We start from the raw sequence: 20,547 nt of genomic DNA on the forward strand, positions 1-20,547 counted from the left end.
CATGGAAAAGCCATTTAAAATGACAAATGTAAAGTTAGATTTCAGTAGTCAACGAGGCTCAGTTGATTTTAGGGTACTGAGTCCCAAGTAGTAATTAATCTCGCACAGTAAGTTCATATCAGCTATTTAACAAGGCCGATCAACCCTGAAATGTACTGTGAGGTTTTTTATTTTATAACTGTCACTTCTTGTTGTGGGATGTCTTGAACAGATGGTGGATGGTACGGTGTGGGATTCCTGTTTAAAAGAATGAATAAACCTGGCCACCCTCTGCCCTACTGTAGGAAAAATTAACTGGACTGTGGAGAGAATTTATTGATGTCTTACATCTGGAATATTTTCAGTCATTCATCATTTTCAGAGAGAGAGACAGGCTGCTCAGCTCATTGACTATTAGCAGTAAAACTAATGGTTCCCAGTCCTCCATCGTCTCCCCGGTTTTTGGAGTCCAGACTCTGTTATTTGCAGTCTAGCCTTGCCAGTCGTCTGTCTGCTGGTTTCTTATTTCACATTAGGCCCTCCTTCACTGGTCCCAGCACACTCGGGGCCCTATGATATCACCTGTGGGCCACAGTTAGACTTGCTTTTCTCTCACACTCTATTCTTGGTTTTCTTCCTTTACCCCCTCCCCACTCCCCACCCTCACCCCCCCCCCTTTTCTTTTCTAAGGAAAAGAGAAGTCTGATAGCTTTTCCAGAGAGAGTGGGAGGTGTATATGTGGAATATGTTGCTCTGTGTGAGCTGCACCACTGCTGGAATGTCCTAATTTTTTATCAGGTTTATCAATGCTGGCCCGTGATGATGAAATATATGTGTGAACCAAAGATGCAAAGTAAATTTAAATATTTTTATTTAAATTTTTGTGAAAATTAAGAAGAAAACTTAAAGAATTGAAGAGAAAGAGCTTCTTTATCTGGTGTCATAATTACACAACTGATATGATAATGTAACAGTTGTTCAAGTGGACCAGAATGCATTGCAGCCACATGACACGCTATGTTTTAAAGGTAGAATGTGTAGAATGAGCAGAACAACGCCATCTAATGTTCGAGATCGTAGTCGCAACAACCAAAAAGTAATTCCAGCAGTCGGGTTGCCAGGTCCGGTGCCGGACTTTATTTTAGCCGTAACTCTGTAAATATACCACTTTATCCACATGTCTAACCTTTTTAGGCGAGAAAGTAGCCCTTTAGATCCACAATGTGACGCTAATTTGTCCAAATAACATCTGCTTAAAGTTTTGCTCCTGCGAATTCGGAGCCACTCAAATTAGCCGTAGCGAGTAACGCACTTCCGGTCATTTTCACAAAATAAAACACCCGTTGCCTTTTATTATTAAGAAAACCATAACGATAGAGTTGGTGCTTTTATTTTGAAAACAGGAAGCGAACATACCCTCGCTGTAACTGACTTGAAACCACCGAGGTACATTACATTGTAACGCCAGTGGGAGTAGCAGCCTATGGTAGCAGCAATGTCTCTGCATGTACTGCCTAATCCTAAACACCGATTGGCTGGTGAGTGGTGTCGTCAGAAGCAGGAGAGGCTCACTGTCGTAAACATCTAGTCACGTGTACTCTGAGATGGACGTGCTGGTCAGGAAATGACGTAAACGGACCGTATATGGTTTGTTATTTGTGTTATTACATTACGTGTTGGACTAAATACATGTTGACATATTGAGGAAAGTATTCCGGTTTTATGGAAACGGATTTCATATTTCACAAGAATGGATACTTGGCGAGCTGTACAGAAAGTCCTGTGTCATAAGATGATTGTTGTGGATAAAGAGAAGACTTTGAAGGTATGTAGCATTATAGCTTTTCTCACTTAGCTGAGTGGCTAGCCGAGCTAACCGCTAATACTATTACGGCTGTGAGCAACCATATAAGTCGTGAGTGGTCTTGAATGAATCAGAACAATCTAAGCTTTCCAACAATGTACGGCATGAGTATATATGTTTAAGGGTTGGTGTTTAAAACATTCAGAAGAACGTGTGGCTACCTCCTAAGATCCGTCCCGTCCCGTGAACGGAACAGCGTGCGTTAAGAGGTTAATGATCAAATATCAAAATCCGAATAGCGTCAGAAAGTCAACCCACTCTACACATTTCCATTGCTACCGCTCTGATACTTCATGGTACACAAACAAATAGCATCTCATATGAAAGCTAAGACCCTGGCGAGTTCAACAGTACCACTATTATTGCGCTAAAAACTCAGTGAACCAGCAGCATACAAAGGTAAACAACCACTTATTTACAGCGACTAACAGATATTCTGTCTTACCTTCGAAGTTTTGTGATGAAAAGTTGTACTTGAGAGCAAAAAACGCTGGTTTTAGTAAGTCCAACACGGCCGTGTTTGTTTACAACTCCATTTCACCCAGTGCCAGCCTACAGTAGCTGCACCGGAACAACAAATAACCCTGGCAACCCGCAATTCCGGCCGCTAAATGGCTGGTACAGTGTACACAGAACGTGGCGGAACGTCATTGTCGAACCCGTCAAAAAATTTTAAAAATATTAATTCGGACTAAATTTTTTTTTTTATGGAAAAGCAATACTTTCATTCTGTACCCCTCAAAACGCCCCGTGGCTGTATTATTTTTTTTAAAATATAGCTTTTAATAAATATTCTACATATTCAACCTTTAAGTATGGTTGAAATGCTGACATACTGTATAAAGTAAGATGAGAAAATTCAATCAATCAGTCCAGATTTCACTTCACTGCTGCTGATTTCCCTTTAATGTCTCTGGTTGTTTTGGGTTATATGAGTCGATTGGCTGCTGGAACCATCAAAGGTGTGACGTTTTCAATTAAAGAGGATTTTATTTCATGACAGTGATTTTAAGTACGACCCCTAGATTTAGGTTGTGTGGCTGTTGCTCTTACTTTCTTCACCTACAGGGACACCAACTGATCAAGCAGCACGTTTTTTGTTTGTTTTCGTTGCTCAAAATCTTTGGGAGTTTTCAAAAACCTTTCCTTGAACTGTAAAATATCATTGATTCCTAATTCAAAATGACACAAGTTTAACATAAACCAGATCTCAGTGTTTCCACTTTTTGGATGGGTTAGGGTTAGGCTTTTCTTTTCTTGGCCTTGAGAAGCTGCAGTTTTTCCTCAACTGACACATTGTAGTCTTTACTGTGCATTTACTGTCAGTTGACAACTTCCTTCCTTTCCTCCTCTCCGCTCGCATTCACCCTCACTTTTCTGTTGCTCGCTCAACCACACACTCCCTACACAAACACTACACTCAAGGCCCCTTTCCTTAAAAAAAGCTACAATACCAACAGTTTACAAGGCAACAACACAGCACTACACAGAGGCTCCCAAACACTACTGATTTCGGATTGAATAGATATTTGGCGTTATTTTTGGCATGACTTTTTTTTTTACTGCCTTAGCGACCTGTTTAATTGTAGTACACTGGATCTGGAGGATCAGTTTGCACCGTCTAACCTGACTTTGTGATCGAACTCCCAGTCGAGTCGGATGCTGCCCAGCTTTGCTTATTAATCGGGTTAGAGAGTTAAATTAAGTGTTATTAATGTTAAAACAACATGTAACCAACTGCCTCCAGCCAACTCAAGTAGAAGAGCAGAACTGAAACTCTAACTAAATTTATTTTGTAATTACATTATCTATTGTACGATTTGTAATTCTGCTGTTGCAGATTATGTGAATGGTGACAAAACAATGATTTAAAATATGTTTTAGTACAGTTTTACAGAAACAGCACATTCATTAACATATTACATGGCCCTGTACAGAAAGGATTACAAACTCATCTAGAATCAGATGAAGCAGGTTGAGGTAAAGTGGCTTCACCAACTATGTTTATTTACACCTCATCTTAAAATAATAAATACTTTATCATTGAAAGTTTATAACATACATTGGAAATAAACGCTTGACAAAATGATGAACAAACTATTTTATGATGAAGACATTAAGAAAATGATGGAGAAAAAGGTTGTATCTCACTTAAGTTAAGCATATTTTGTCAAACTCGTGAAATGTATTGAACGTAGATTGGTAAAGTAGCAGTGTGTCAAAGTTCAGCACCAGGTGCGCAGGTGGTCGATTGGTTAGAGCGCCTGCCTCGTACGTAGCCGACCCTGGTTTGAATCCCGGCAGGTGGTCCTTTGCTGCAGGTCACACACCCCCCCCCCCCCCCCTCCCATGTTTCCTGTCTGTCTACTCCTCAGTATGTGTCTATGCTGAAAAGAAATCTTCAAAAAAAAAAAAAAAATTCAGCAGCAAATTTTGTTTTTTTTATTATATTCATCCAGAATGAATGATTTGTGTCTTCACATGTTGTTGCTGGAAGGCAGCAGCTCTCTGCCCTCTAAATGGCATTAGCCTGCAGCTCTGGAGGTCATGGCTCGACTGACTGGTCACAGACTTTATGAAAGGCACAAAGATCATTTCAACCCCCCCGTTCACCACTTCCACTACAACCACTCCTCTTTCAGTAATGGGATGGAGGCCCAGTGGTCGGGACAGTGGGACAGACGGAGGAGAGAGAAGGGGGGGTTTTCAGGGGGCCCTACCACAGACACTCTGAGCTGCCCTGAGCTGTTGAGACAGTCTGTTAGCCCTATTGTCCAGCAGCACCCTCCTTTCTTTATCCATCACCCACTTCATCATCCCCCCCTCCGTGCTCTTAGAGAACAGATTGTTGCCGCAGGTTGTGATGTTTACATGCACTTATCTGCTGCAGGCATGTAAAAAAAATGTTAAAAATGCCCCCCCTCCCTCAAAATTTTTCTTTTGGACATCACTGTTCAACTTTAAAAAATGTCTATATATACTTAAGCTTAAAGAAAAACACCAGAAAACAACAAAAAACCAGAATGTAAAACTGGTTGAGCTTCTCACAGCGACCTCTGGCATCTTTTTAGTGAGCTTAGACTTTCATTTGAGTTTGAGGCTTGGCAACGAGTTGTAAAAAGCCCATGTCCAAAGGTCTGAGCCCACAGGGAGAAAAATGTGTGTCTGTGTGTGTGTGTGAGTTCAGAACTGCCCAGACCATCGCCAGCGTGAACACACACTGTGTATATGTTTGTGTCTCTGAAAGTAACTGGGCATGCCTCAGTGTTTGTTTTGCCCCTCCTTCCTCCTCCTCCTCCCCATCTCTGTGAAGCTCAATCTGCTCTGTCTGAGTCGGTTTTATGCCTAACACACACACACACACACACACACACACACACACACACACACACACACACAAACACACACACACACTCACACTTATCTATCCACTCTCAGATAACCTCCTTAATTTTTTGCATTTGGACTACCCCTTTGCGCTGATTATTACTAAATGTGTGACGTGGTTGTTTTGGTGTGTGTGTGTGTGTGTGTGTGTGTGTTTGTGTGAACAGCTTGCGCTCCCGTCCATTCACACACACACACAGGCATGCTGGTTGGGCTTAAAGGTCAGGTTCAGCCTCGGCTTCGGGTCATGAAACACAATGATGTTGACACAGTTTCTCCCCCTGTGGAAAAAAAAAATCTATACCAATTTGTTCCTTTCATTTTTTTTGGACATCAGTTTCACTCGATCTCTTTGACAGGAGAACGTCAGCTCTTTGCCTCTCATTCTCAATCAGAGAGAGAATAAAGGAGCCCTCGAGATAAACCGGCATTCTGCTCCATTGAGTTTTAACTAGCCTTGCATGTTCTCTCGACAGATGGAAATAAAAATCAATGCAGGTCAGGAAAGTGAAGAAAGGTTTGGATATTTCAATGCAGAGTTTGGTGTATTAATACATTTCTTGCACAATCCTGCTGGCATTGTGTCAACCATGTCATCGCCATGAGTTTCAGAAATCTTTCATGTTTTCTGACATTTTATAGACCGAATGATTTATTGACTGGTTCGTTTAGGAACATAATCTGAACATAAACTGATAGCCTAACTAGAGGAATCATTATTTACAGACCTCATACTCCTTTTTTGATCATAATTGTCATGTTCAGAGACCCAAAGCACATCTTTTGATTGATCATGCGGCTCCTATCTCTGAGTTTTTGGACAGTTGGTCAGACAAATAAAGACATTTGTCATGTCACCCTGGATTTTAAGTGAACTCTGATCAAACTGACAATTTACTGACATTCTACAGGCATATCAAATAATCAGCTGCAGCCCTGATCCCACATACTACGCTACTACTACTGGATACATTTAAAGTATTATATTTATTTATCTAATGAAACATACTGAAACCAGCCCCCTCCTTAAATCAGCCTTCAGTTAATTTTTATGGATTTGAGGCAGAACAGTATGCCCTTTTTACAACTAAATTAGTCAGTAAGCATAAACAAAATAAAGGTATTCCTGCGTCACCAGTATCTATATTTGTCAGCGTGAGTTGGGACTTTAAGCCAGTGGTGAGTTGTATAGGCCAGTCTCTGTTGCTATAGGGAGGAGCTGAAGATTGAAAACTGCTGGCCTGGATTCTTGGAAGCCGTCAGATCCCACCCATGTCCTTCAAATCTTCAGTCTGGGGCTAACACACACAAACACAGGAGCACAGCAGGGAATTTGGGGTCATAGCCGCCCCCCCTCCCACCTCCCCTTCGCTACATAGCTGAAGCGCTCTGTGCTCCAAATCATTTTAAAGTGTTTTGCAGGGTTTGAGGTTGCCTGTTTAGACAGCGCTACTGGCTCGTCTTTTAAACAACAGGCTGAGGCTTGACAGCAGAGCAGGAGTGGTTTTTACTGTCCCGGAGGTGTTTCTCATCAAAGTCTCATTGAACGTGCCGTCATAAATCTCTTCAATAAAGTGAGTCATTCAGATGGAGAAGGGTATAGTGCGTGTCTGGACCTGTCATCTACACAGTGTTTTGTCTGTTGCTGTTTGTTTTGCATTCTTGTTTTCTGAAGAAATGAAATCAAACTGCAATATAAGAGAGTAAACTTGCATTGGCCTGTGAACACTGAGCATATTGCACCATTTATCCTGTATCTGTGGAGATAACCTGAGTTTCCGATCATTGGTAGCACATATTGCACGTATCAAGCATGCGTGAGAGTGCACGGGCCACGTGATGCACATTCCTGCTGCCGATATCACTTCATCCCACTGATCAACAGTTGCAGAAACGTGCTTAGAGAGGCAAGTAAACATGATATAAACAATTCACAATTAAAATAGTTTTGTTGGTCATCTTCTCTAAATGTTTTAAGAAAGGAAACACACTCAACATGTTTGCTAGACCTCAAGGATACACACTGTGTGTTTTGGTAAGAAACGCTAAATGTAAACACAACTTTTTGTTTATTTTCCAGAAAACATTACAGGTGACCTTTAAGTCCAAGTGCAAACTACAAAAAAAACTCACCAAACACACTCAGCATCACAAGTCATACATAAAATGAGCTCACACCAAAGATTGAGTTCATTTATTTTTTAGGACACACGTGAATAAACATTGCTGTAAATGTGGCAAATTTAGCCGCTAACTGATTTTCAACATCAGTCCTTCGGCAGGATGTTGGAAACCAAAGACAACAAACGACATAAAAACAACAGCAACAAAATAAGCATCATCAAGACAGTGCACCAGCCATGCAGAGCAATAGGAAACGGCAACATAATGGTACAATAATAGAGCAACAATATCCACTATTTGGTACATATAGCCATGCAAGCAAGACAAGGCAACAAAACACAGCTGGCACAATAATGATCATTGATGTATGCAGACATGCAGTGCAACAATAAGCAATAGGACATCAATTAAATATGATCATCACAATATTAATGTTGATTAAAATGTTGAACTATGCAGAACAGTCTAGAAGAAAGGTAACATCGTAAAACACCTAACATATAGGCCGTTCAAAATGATAAGACACAACTATAGAAGATCGTACCATATTGTTAAGATAAGGTAAGAGATAAGGTATTCCTTTATTAGTCCCACAATGGGAAATTTACATAATGGCAGCAGCAAAGTGGACAGTAAAAATAGATTATAGTGTCAATAAAAATAAAGAACAATAAATAATAAGTAAATACAAGGGCAATGAAAACAATAGCAGTAAAAATATAGTAAAATAATAGTAACATTATGTACAAAAGTAATATTGGTCTTATACAGTATGGTGATAATATACTATTTAAAAAAAACAACATATATTGCACAATTGAACTGAAAGTAGTAGCACACCTAGAATACTGATATTGCACAATAATGAACATTAAAAAGTGCAGTATAGAAATGCCATAAAAAACCCCACAGAGCTGACTGTATGGCAACAAGCACAGGAAACAGGACAAGTTAGCAGTAGTTAGCCAGTAATAACAATTACAACATACAAAAATACATTTTTAGGAATTCCTATAACAGAAATAAATGTGAAGTCTGAGGCTCAGCTGGAAGGTTGGAAATTTATGAGCCATTGTTTTTGTCTGCGTTACCTTGAACATCAGTCATACTGGTCAAGTGGGGAATATACTGTGGCTTGGCTTTAGTCGCACTTTGAGTTTTCATGATTACCGTCTGCCTGAGGATTGGTCGTGTTGGTCACCGCGACCCAGAAAAAAAGCGTTGGTAGTATTATTAGTGCGACTCAAACCATAACTTCACCACTACCCTTCTCTTCATAAATACTGACTGGAAGGGGCTTTACCAAGAAAAGGGCACTAACTGGGACGCCAAATAGCCAGTAATGTCACTGTAGTTTGTGTATGTCTGTCAGCCCACGCAGAGTCTAGCCCCACCAAACACCCACTCTGCAGGGACATTACAAACATACCACTGACATCAGATCAGTGCCGTCTGACCATTTAATACATCCACAGACACTCACAAGACTTGTTTGTTGGTTGTTTTTTTTATTTTCTCAGCTTCTTAAGAGTGAATGAAAACTTTATACTAAAGCTGTAATAGCTCTAAACAAAATATTCCCTCTAAAACTTATAATGTGCCGTTTTTGAAGATATTTTTGATTGCACATTGAGCGTGAGTGTCTACATGTGATCACTGTTCCTCTTTGCAGATGCACTTTTCATGTGTTTCCCTCGTGTGATCATGAGTTTTGGACATTTATCACGGTTCTTTTTTTTTAGCTGCTTTTGAAACTGATGTAGTAATTTCAAAACTAATAACTGTTATGTTCTGCTTTTTTGAACCTTATTTTGGTAATCTCTTGTATGTAAAGGTTTCAAATTGTGCTATTAGGTTTAATATTTAGTGACGAAAGCAGCTTAGACTCAATGAGGCCTGAATTGCTTGTGCGTCAGTCAAGGTATGAAATATACGCCAATCACATGAAAACTGCAACATCAAAGAGGAACTGTGACTCAAGTAGACCCTCGCAAAGGCAACCGAAAAGACACGTAACAGAATTAAAACTGGTGTGACCACAAAAACTGAAGATTGAAAGCTTTTACTACACAGTTTTATACGTCATTTCTATCTTGTTTGTCCACTTTGGAGAATAAGATCAACCCTGTTTGTCCTCAGGTGCTCTTTGATCAGACATCTTGAGCAATCACCTGCCATATTACAACAAGGACACCATTTATTTTTATATTCTTAGTCATGATATAATAGGTTATAATTATTGCCATGTGTGCTCACTTCCCCTTTTGATGTGTCAGCAGTGATAACCAGTGTGAGTGTGTTGTTGCTCACTCTGCCTGAATGTGTTACATTCACTGTCACTGAGGACAAGGCTTAATACAGATGATACTCTAACACTCTATCACTTAAAAAAACAAACAGATTACAAGATGCCATTTCTGCTTAAAAACCGAAACTATATGTGACGTAATACTACTATAAATTTACCAGTTTTGGGTTTCTGGTTAACAACAGCTCCGATATCAACTTTCAGTTCTCTGTTATTGACTACTGAACCAATAAGGTGTAAAGAGGTGAGAAATTGCTGCTTTTTTTTACAAACTGTGGTCATCTTTATTATTAATAATAATGATAATAATAATAATTGTATTAATATAACAGTCTTTTTGTTAAGTGATTAACATTGCACCTTTATGCATTTTAGAATTAAAGTGAATACAGTGATGCCTACAGGAATGAGGTAAAGGAACAGAAAAGCAGATCAACAGGGAAATCAAAACCAGGAGTGTGTAAAGATAAAAGACAACATCACATAAAAGCACATCTATAAAAAAGTACATTTTTAGAAGAGATTTAGATCCTCTGGCGAGCTGTTTTGGCAGCTTAATTTTAGCTTTTCAGCCTTTGGACGCCTGTAAAGGGGAATCTTATCATACGAGGCTTGAAGGCAGATTACTTTGATGCAGATTCATGAATAAGTGTGAGTTGTGTTGGCATCGACCCCGAAGTGACACAATCTCGCCAGGTCTCACTTGCAGGTTTTTAAAGATGTGTTTTTTAGATCATGAACATGAACCGGCTTTCATCCAGTGATAGCATGCGTCTTGAACTGTTCGCTTCTGTACGCTTGCCTGCACATAAAGTACTCAGACACCGTTCCACAATTTCTAGACACCCCCCCCCCCCCCCCACCCACCCACACACACACTCTCACCCCGGCCCCTTTTAAAGTACAGAAGCAGTGAATGAAAGCTTTTGCCATGAAAAATTAAAACACCATCCTTCACTTGTAGGCTGTACAATGGTTGACCCAGATGGGGCACCCCTGAGCTTTCAGGCATCGGACAGTACACAGCCTTGTTTTTATTAGGGGGGCTGACATTTGTCCTTCTGAAGGGCTTTAACTTAAGCCTTTGACCCTTACTCTGTATTTGTGTGTGAGAGTGAGTGGGTTAGACAGAAAGAGAGATAGAGTGGGCATATGTGGTCGTTGCCTCTTGCATAAGATGATGAGCGTGTTTTTTTTACCCATTTTTCATGGGTCATTGTGCACAGAGATTATAGCTACCACCCCATTATGTCAATCTGCAACATCAAACTAGCACTCATTAGTATCTGGCAGCCTACATCATCATCCTGCCAGCAGTATTGTATACCAGATGAGTGCAGATGTTATAAAACACAATGAAATTCCTGTTTCCATACTGTAATCTCATTGCTGCCGGTTTATTATTAGACATCACCTCATAACCAGCGCGCGCACACAGCTGGGACCCTGCACAGGAGCGTCCACTTAACAATAATACACACAACACAATCTCAAGTGTTTGATATGTTTTGGAGGACAGAATATAAAGACACCAGTTGAAAAAATCTTAAAAATAAAATGAATTTAATTTCTCTAAAATGAAATGCTCAAAAAACAGTGCATTCACCACAAAAGTTCACAGTTTACTGACAGTTCTCTGATTTCTTCCCATCTTCAGGTCTCTGGATGGCCGCCTGCAGGTTTCCCACAGAAAAGGTCTGCCCCACGTTATTTACTGTCGTCTATGGCGCTGGCCAGACCTGCAGTCCCACCATGAGCTGCGGGCGGTGGAGTTGTGTGAGTACGCCTTCCACACGAAGAAGGACGAGGTGTGCGTCAACCCCTACCACTACCAGAGGGTAGAGACGCCAGGTACGACAGGGAGTGGGCTTATCGTCTCTCTAGACAGTTTTTATGGTTCTTACTTTTTTTCTTTTTTTTTTTTTTAAACAACTTTTTCCAAGAATTTAAAGGATAAAATTTTATTGTTTATACAGATCTTGCACGGCTCCCTTTTAGGGCCCCAAACTATGAAATGAGCTGCCACTATTTCAAAACAGTCTTTATAGACTTGTTTTTATCTAGAAACGTTCATCCACTATTTGCTTTCTCTGCTGTTATTTAATTGTTTCACGTTTTATTTTTATTTATTTCAAAGCATAATTTTTACTAACTACTGCGGTGTGTGTGTGTGTCCATCATACAGTACTCCCTCCAGTGCTGGTGCCCAGACACACAGAAATCCCCAGTGAGTTCCCGCCTCTGGATGACTACAGCCACTCAATCCCAGAAAACACCAACTTCCCCGCTGGCATTGAGCCCCAGAGCAACTACATACCAGGTACCAGCATGCTTTCTAATACCACTCACACTCAGTCTCTACAACAAGGACCCACCTGCACCTGCAACACAGGCCTGATGTTAAAGGATTCTTTTATAGTCTGATTATCCTCATTACCTGCATTTGTCATGCTGTTAACATCATACCTGTCATGGGGAAGGTTATGATCCACATTGTTGTCTGCTGTGGTTAGTCAGTTAATCACTCATCTTTAGCTCCTGGACACAAGACAACGCCTTTACACTTCCCCTCTCTGAGAGCTTAGAAGAGGTATGAAAGTGCTTAAATGGTCTTTGGTAAAAGAAAAGAAAAATCTCATGTGGACCAGTAGTGGTTGAAAATGCTGGGAACCTTAATGTGGGTTTAGCCACATAAGAGCTACAATGAGCAACACTGCCCCTGTGTTCATGAGCCTCTGTTTTGTAGCGTTAATTTTAAATTTGTAGAGAGAGAGCTACTACGAGAATAATTAACATTTTAAAAAATTCAAAAGACTTAAGATATTCCTTCCTTCCTTTTCATAACTGATGTTTCACTTTTTTGTTGATGATTTGTGTTTGTGACTATCTTGCATGTTGGATATGTAATTTCCTGTTTTCGGAAGGGCTTTATGAATAAGTCTTTACTGTTTTTATAACATTGATTTCAACTACAGATATCTATCTCAGGAAACATTGCTATAAATATGATTTTGTTGGTCTGTGTGTCTCAGAAACGCCACCACCAGGCTACCTCAGTGAGGATGGAGAGACCAGCGATCACCAGATGACCCATAGCATGGACACAGGCTCCCCAAACCTGTCACCGAACCCTGTTTCACCCACACACAGCAACTTAGGTAAAGACTGTGTGTCTGTGCATGTGTGCTTAAGTGTGTGTTTGTGTACTTTTCTGTCTGACTGCCTTTGCTTGTAGACAAATGTTTCCATAGTGCATTTCCCCAGTGGGAATTCTCTGTTTGATTTAACTCCATTTTTGTAAGAGGAAACCAGGTGATGAAAGAAGCCTTTGTCTTTCCTTCGTCGTGTGAGCTGTTAAACAGGCCAAGACACCATTCAGCCCACACTAACATCAATGACAATATCCTATGTTTATTCTATCAGGACGGAAAAACGCCAGGGGTCTTGGCCGGCAAGCTACTGGTGAAATAACAAAATCACAGCAGTTTAATTTGGCAATGCCGTCCAGCTCCGTTCTGTACTTCAAAGCCAAGGACAAAATATTGAAGTTGTTAGAGAGTCGCCATGTTGGAGGGGAAAAAGAGCAAATTACCAGAACCAGATGAAGTTACTGAAAACTATCATGGATAAGCCTGTAATTTGACCATTTTGGCTCCAGTGTTCCACCAGTGAGGGTTGAGTTTCCACATTTTGTCTCGTTAAAGCTTCTGGGAAACAGCGTATGGGTTTGACATTTTGTGACGCAAGCTCATCTAATGTTTTCTTTGGTTTGGTAGTGTTTTCTTCCTCCCTATGTCCGACTGTACACCTTCTCTCCCCACATCCATCCATTAGCCCTCTTCCACACCACTGATGGCCTTCATTCCCGTTTTCTGTCATCTTTATTCTATCTTGCCTCTATTTCTCTGCTTTGTATTCTGCTAATCTTGACTCCTGTTACTTGTTCATTTCCTCCCTCTAGACCTTTAACTCCTGCCTCATTTCAATACATTTTTATTGATCTGTACAGTTTAGTCTACCCTGTTAGCTCTCCAGTCTCCATCTAATTTCCATTTTGATTTGATGCAAGCAAACTCTTGTCTTTCTCCGTCTCTGTATCAGACCTTCAACCAGTGACATACTGTGAGCCGGCTTTTTGGTGCTCTATTTCCTACTACGAGTTGAACCAGCGGGTAGGAGAGACCTTCCACGCCTCACAGCCCTCGCTGACGGTGGACGGCTTCACAGATCCCTCCAACTCAGAGCGTTTCTGCCTGGGCTTGTTGTCCAACGTCAACCGCAATGCAGCTGTGGAGTTAACACGCAGACACATCGGTAGGGGTTGCCTCAGTCGAGATAATGATTCTTTCGTAATCTCACAATTCATCTTCACCTACTCACAATCACACTTGCATTTCACTTACCACTCCTAAAACAACATCACTCTACATTTGCAATTACCGCTCACTTCTTCAATGCAGTGTGAGTTTTATCTGAGGAGTTTGTTGTTCTGTCCTTGCTTTCTTCAAGGCCGCGGTGTGCGACTGTACTACATCGGAGGAGAAGTGTTCGCCGAGTGTCTCAGTGACAGCGCTATCTTTGTCCAGAGCCCCAATTGTAACCAGCGCTACGGCTGGCACCCCGCCACCGTCTGCAAGATCCCTCCAGGTGTGTGTCCAGCAGACAGAGAGAGAAAGTTTGGGGACAGATATACAGAAATGTGGAGAGAGAGAATTGAATGAAGAGAGAAAAAGGGGGGAGAAATACAGTTGGGAGCAAGGGAGGTTGGTAAAAAGAAAATTTGAACGGAAAAACTGGAAATAGTGAGTAATGTGAGCAGCTGTGGCTCAGGAGGTCCAGCCAATTGCCAAGAAATCACAGAGTTGGCGGTTCGATCACAGCCCCTCCTGTCCACATGTCAAAAGGTTTTGAGCAAGACACAACATGTGTGCAGAGATTAAATGCAGTCCATTTACCAAAAAGACTGAGGTAAACATGAACAAAAACAAACTGACTTTTCCCACGTGTTTATAAGAAAAGTATGAAGGTGTGTTATCGCTTACATTTACAGGTGAGTGTATTCTCTGAGAAAGTGGGGTAGTTGATGTCGCTGACAAACACAAATTCCCTAGTCTGAGTGCTTCTGTGTCTGTGGTAAAACTGAATTAAGATTGGAAAGCTAGTCACTTAAAGTTAGCCAATTAAAGTAAAAAAAGTAAAAGTTAAAAAAAAGTAAAGTTAATTATTTTAAATTGATGATTCAGAAAAGATTTACTGCGGCTGTATTTTTGCAGCTGTGAACAGCGCAGGCCACATCTCCCCATACAGCTGTTGGGGAGATTTGACTGTTTTCACAGTGTGGCCCCGTGAAACCAAGTCAAGTGTGACCTGACTTTTGGTTCTGTCTTGGTTGTCTAATGTTATGTTGCTCATTTCTTCCCCCCAGGCTGCAACCTAAAGATCTTCAACAACCAGGAGTTTGCTGCCCTTCTGGCCCAGTCAGTCAACCAAGGGTTTGAAGCTGTGTACCAACTCACCAGGATGTGCACCATCCGCATGAGCTTCGTCAAGGGCTGGGGAGCCGAGTACAGGTAACCTGCTGTCATCAATTAGCAGCTCATTTAGTTTCTAAACCGTAAACTCAACCACAACACAGCTAAACTGTTTAACTGGTGACAAATCTTGCAACCAACTTGTCAGCAACATTATCAGCTCTGTTGTGCCAAGATCGGGTCTTTAGTAAACGTCCTATGTAAACGCAGACAATGCAAACAAACAGAGTGTGAATCACGTCCCGCAATTCAGCCGCCCCTGCTTCCAGGCATCTGCTCACACTCTGGTGAATCCGGTGTATGACATAGCCAAACCCTCATCAATAGAAACAGGCCCCAGTTGGCACGCCAGACTATTTTTAAACAAACACACATGTGCTGTGTCAAAAAGAGATGTCAGACTTTCCCTCTTCCATTCCCTCCCTGTTTTCCACACAGTCTGACTCACTGATAGTAAGAAAGGAGGAGACGGAATAAGAAAGGGCAGTCAGTGATTGGCTAAAAGTTGGCTTTACACAGGAGGTTTCCACAAGGGAGAAACCTTTGTGCTGCGAGCAGCTGCTCACCAGTCCTGTTCAGACCGAACACTGACATGTGGAGACACTTAAAAACAGGATTCAGGTTACTGGACCAGCCGTGCCCTCCTTCTTCTCCACCCATACCTCACTCTCTCTTTCTTTTCCCAAGCTGACTTTTGGGTGGGTGTTGTTTTAAAATCTTTTGTCCCATGAGCTCCTCTTTTTAAACTTACTGAAAAATCAAAATGCACATAAACAAATGTAAAGGTGAATGAATGATCTTGAAAAACATAAAATATAATTGTTGCACCTCAGATAAAGTCAGATAGAGGTTTACTATCATTGTAATCCAGAAGCAAAATCATGTAACTGTCTCAGTTCGTCTGGTTTGCCAAATCATAAATCAGACCTGATAACAATGTTAGATAACACACAGGCTGCATTCTGCCTGCTGTTGTTGCTGGCATCGATGGAGGGTTTATGGTATTAGTTCTTGCTTTTTTTTCTACTTAAAGTATCTCATTCAAGCTGCTGCAGTACGAGCTTTGGTTCATCTGCTGTGTCCAGTCCACACAACTCTCTGGCTGACTACATTATTGCTGAATGTGATTGGTTAAGAAAACAGTTAAACACTGAGGACAGTCGACCAGCGGCTGAACAAAGAGGGAAAAAATGACAGTTGGTTATCATTTGGTGAGGCACACCGAAAATACAGACTTTTTTGGAAATCTGACCCTTCCCTTGAGAGCATAAAGGCTGCATTTTGGATTACAGTCTGTGCTGTTTTCTGCAGCTGATGTCGGTCTTTCATTGGGCACTTCCTTCAGGCACAAGAGCTGTCACTTAACTCCACCCACCCCCGAACATATCTTGTGAAACACTTTCGCCTCTCCTCTCTGTGGGAAAAGCAATGCAGGTTTTCATATAAAAGCTGCAGGGAATCAAGGAAGAGCCAAAGGATATGGAGATCACAATGTCTGGAGAAAGAATGTATACTTATCTTCTCAGGTTTTTCTTTTTCAACGGCTGAGAAAAAGTGAATAGATTATTCTTTTAAAACATATTTGTTGAAGAACCTATCGGAAGAGTAACTTTGTACAACCTAAGCTTTTTAAAGGTTTATGGAGTGAACACAGTTTTATGAAACACAACGTCCCAGTTTCATTTGCAGTATAGGAAAGTGAAAGAATCACATTGCTTGTCTTTTAGTATTGAGGTTTATTTGAGATGAAACATTAGCATTAAAACTCACATAAACCTGCACTCCTCTAGTTTGGTAGTTTGAGGCCAGATGTCTTGCCTGTGCCTTACAGGAGACCTGAAGTAAAAGTAGAGCAGTTTGACTGCGATGAAACTAAACTTTGTACGTTTATTCACACAAATCCTGCTCCTAACTACCCTGTCTGAGTTGTTCACATCTGTTTCTGCTCTCTTCGTGTCTCTCCCAGGCGACAGACAGTGACCAGCACCCCCTGCTGGATAGAGCTGCACCTGAACGGCCCCCTGCAGTGGCTCGACAAGGTGCTCACACAAATGGGCTCCCCCAGCATCCGCTGCTCCAGCGTCTCCTAGGGAAACCCTTCATCCACCCACATCCTGTACACCACATCTTCTGTCAGTGACTAAAAACACAGACTGCACACAGACAACAACGGTTACACAAGTACAGAAAGATGATGAGCCCCCCCTCTTTCAGCCAATCATTAAACTATTACTTTGTCCTTCCTCCCCACCAGCTTTCAGTAGCACTTTTTATATACATGTTGTTTGTGGCAAAAGGGGACAAGTGCATTAATGCAGTACCATGTTAGTATGATCTCCACTTATCTTTGATATGTCTGGCAACCACAGTAAGTGCCAGAACGGCTGTAGCAATGGGAGGAGGGTTTTTTCAATTAAGAGATTGTTATTTTCTTCATTATTTTGTTAAAAAGAAAACTCATGTTTCATCATTTTCATGTTTTTTGTACACGTTCAAGTGAGCAATGAAATTTTTAAAAAATGAATTTAATTTTTTAAGCATTAATAACAATTTTGTAAAGCATGTGTAAGATCATGTTAAATACATTTCACTTGACTTTGTTTCTGTATTTGGGCATTTGATAGTTTATGAAGACATTTACAAATGTGACCCAATGAAATGGATTGAAAATGCATAATTTCATGAAAAATGTTCAACCAGCCTTTTTAAACACTGTGTGAAGGAATATACTGTAAACCTAGTTAATAATACTGGTTTAGGGTTTTATACTGTCATCTTAAACCACCTTTGTTACAACATGGTGTTTTACTGCATGTTTTCTTTTAGAGGGAAACTAATTATAAAGAAAGGAGTCAGTTAGTCTTCAAATTAAACTTTCTCCCCATCTGAGAGCTGTAAACTGAGTTAACAGCAGCTGAGTCTCTTTCAGTTATCGTATGTTTTACAGCTTGTCAGCTCTTTGTATAATTACTAAAATGATCGGTGGTCATTCCCCCTTTTTAAATGTGCTCCGTCTTGTTGTAATCAGTCCAGATGTCCGGCCTGTCTGACACTGTTTAGACAGTAGATTCAACTCACTGACGAGCCATCTGATGCGTCAGAGTAGAGCAGAAAAGAGTTACAAATATTAAAAGTCATATATTAGTACTTAAAGACAGCGGCATACATCAAATGCACTTTTGTTAAGTAATATTCTAGTGATGTTGAGAAAGTAAATTCAACCACAGTTAGTCTGCTACTCAGAATGAAATTTTCTCCTGCACATGTACAGGAAAGCTTTGCAAATTTGCAAAATACTTTTGTCAACATTGTATTGTGTAACAGGTAGCATATACACATCTCACGCTATTCTGCACATTTCCACAAAATAACAAACTGAGGACACAACGTACAGAAGTTAGTATACTTGTGTCTAATATGAGCACTCTGCCGAAGGCTTTGAAGTGGAAAGAGAGCAGGAAGATATCCGTGCTATTTTAATTTTCTCTCTCAGCAGCCCATAACATTGGTCTTTTTTCAGCCATAAGTGATATCGACTTTTTTGCACACTCAGGACTGTAAAAAAAAACACACAACTGAATTATGTACATAATCCAGTGAAAAGGACAGATGCATGACTCTTGAGACTTTAAAGTGTATTTTGCTACCAATTATTTTTGTAGGAAAATAAGGTGATAATGTTTTTTGATTTTTTTTTTTTTTTGTCGCTCCAAGTGTTTTTGCATGACAAGACAGAAATACTGCTGGCAGGTTTGTGGATTAACAACCTTGTATTTTTCTACCTGTGAAGACGAGGCAGTTTCAGTACAAAGCACAGCTTCTTACAAAGGGAAATGTTTAGATAGATAGAGGCCTGTAGCTCCTCAGAATCTCATGTCCCTATGTTTTTAGGTTAATGTACATGTAGTTTATACATGTGTTATTATGTGACCGTTAACCTTTATAATGTTGATGGTTTTGCCAGCAGGAGAAGTAAAAAAAATAAGGTGTGTTTAAATAGGGGAAGAGCTATTGCAGGAATAGAGAAGCAGAGTCTTAGCTTTGGTCCCGTTTCCTTTCAGTCACCTGCTGTGGTGGAGGTGGTTCGATTTCCTTCTGGCTCAAAAACACTAGATAATGACACAGTGGGTGAACATGAACAACATTTGAATCCTTTCACAGTACTTATTTACATTAACCCAGTGTTTGATGTTAATGCCAGTCCAGTGGTGCTAATATTTAACATTGTTGGGACTCATGAGAACTGCAAAGCCATGTAAATTTCACTCTTAAAGCTGACAGGTTTTGATGATTCAAATGATGACGACTTTTAAACCGTCAAACTATGATGGATTGTTTCAGAGACAGTAGCATCTATCAATCTGAGACAACACAGCTCTGTGTAGAGCTTCTAGTGTTACCCAATAGGGATTTTTTTGCAAGCAAATTTGTCATTTTTATACACTCTTCAAGTAATAGTGCTTGTGTGTATTTTTTTTTCTCCCCCCTTGTTTAAATTGTTCACTGTAATCGTTATTAGTTGTGATTTATGCTTTTGTGCTCCAAATTGGTCTCTTTAGATGTCATGTATAAAATTATATCCTTTATTTTTCTTTGCCTATAAAAAGTTGATGTGATGCTTTTTATTTTTGTTTATTATTGTTGGTGTATGAATAAAATAATAATAATAAAAAAAGTGATACTGGGCCCTCCATGCCAAGTAAGAGGGAAACTGATGCTGGGTATAATGATACATTTCAAACCACATTTTATTTCAGTTACTGCTCTGTTGTACATCAAAGTTATGGAATAACAACATTAGAAATCACAATTACAAAGTACTAACTTAATTTTATAGCTTGCCAAGTTTTGGTTGCATGAAATATTCTTAGATGCTCTTCTTACATGCTCTGTCTGGAGACTTCTCAGGTTTTAGTCCTCTATTTCCGTCTGTTGTTTGGGGATTTCCTAGTCTGTGGCTGTCCTTTAGAAGCAGACAGAAACAGTAATTACAGGCCCAAAGCAGACACTGTTGTTTCTCCACTTATTGCTTCGTTACAAGCTAATGCAGACCATAACCATCTCTGCTGTCACAGAGGCACAGCAGGGGTTTGAATATGAAGGCAGGCTTTGTTCTGATGCCCTTAAGGTAAAAGAGGGAGGTTCAACTTGCCAGGCACTTCAGAAACCACTTCACTGTGGTGACAAATAGTTCGGGTGCATGAGAAAATCAATTGTTGAAGCGAGGGGTTAGGCAGAACCTGAGCCAAGTGGAGTTTTTCTGCTAGTTCACTCTTTAATATGTGTGAAATCTGAATGCATTAAAAAAGCAGTTAATGGACTAGGAAGAGTCTTCAGTTGCTGGACTCTTGAGT

At 40.4% G+C, this 20,547-nt stretch overlaps 1 protein-coding gene across 1 annotated transcript in view; it reads left to right on the forward strand.

The window, feature by feature from the left end:
• smad3a (SMAD family member 3a) overlaps window positions 1-20,318 on the forward strand; it is a 32,568-nt gene extending 12,250 nt beyond the window's left edge. The window contains exons 2-8 of the mRNA XM_053341256.1: window positions 11,320-11,513; window positions 11,848-11,982; window positions 12,695-12,820; window positions 13,764-13,976; window positions 14,172-14,309; window positions 15,088-15,232; window positions 17,160-20,318. Of these exons, the coding sequence (XP_053197231.1) occupies window positions 11,320-11,513; window positions 11,848-11,982; window positions 12,695-12,820; window positions 13,764-13,976; window positions 14,172-14,309; window positions 15,088-15,232; window positions 17,160-17,283 (1,075 nt within the window). The 3' untranslated portion in view covers window positions 17,284-20,318. The remainder of the gene's footprint in view (window positions 1-11,319; window positions 11,514-11,847; window positions 11,983-12,694; window positions 12,821-13,763; window positions 13,977-14,171; window positions 14,310-15,087; window positions 15,233-17,159) is intronic.
• The last annotated feature ends 229 nt before the right edge of the window (window positions 20,319-20,547 follow it).

The sequence above is a fragment of the Scomber japonicus genome, chromosome 1, assembly GCF_027409825.1.
Source record: "Scomber japonicus isolate fScoJap1 chromosome 1, fScoJap1.pri, whole genome shotgun sequence".
NCBI lineage: Eukaryota > Metazoa > Chordata > Actinopteri > Scombriformes > Scombridae > Scomber > Scomber japonicus.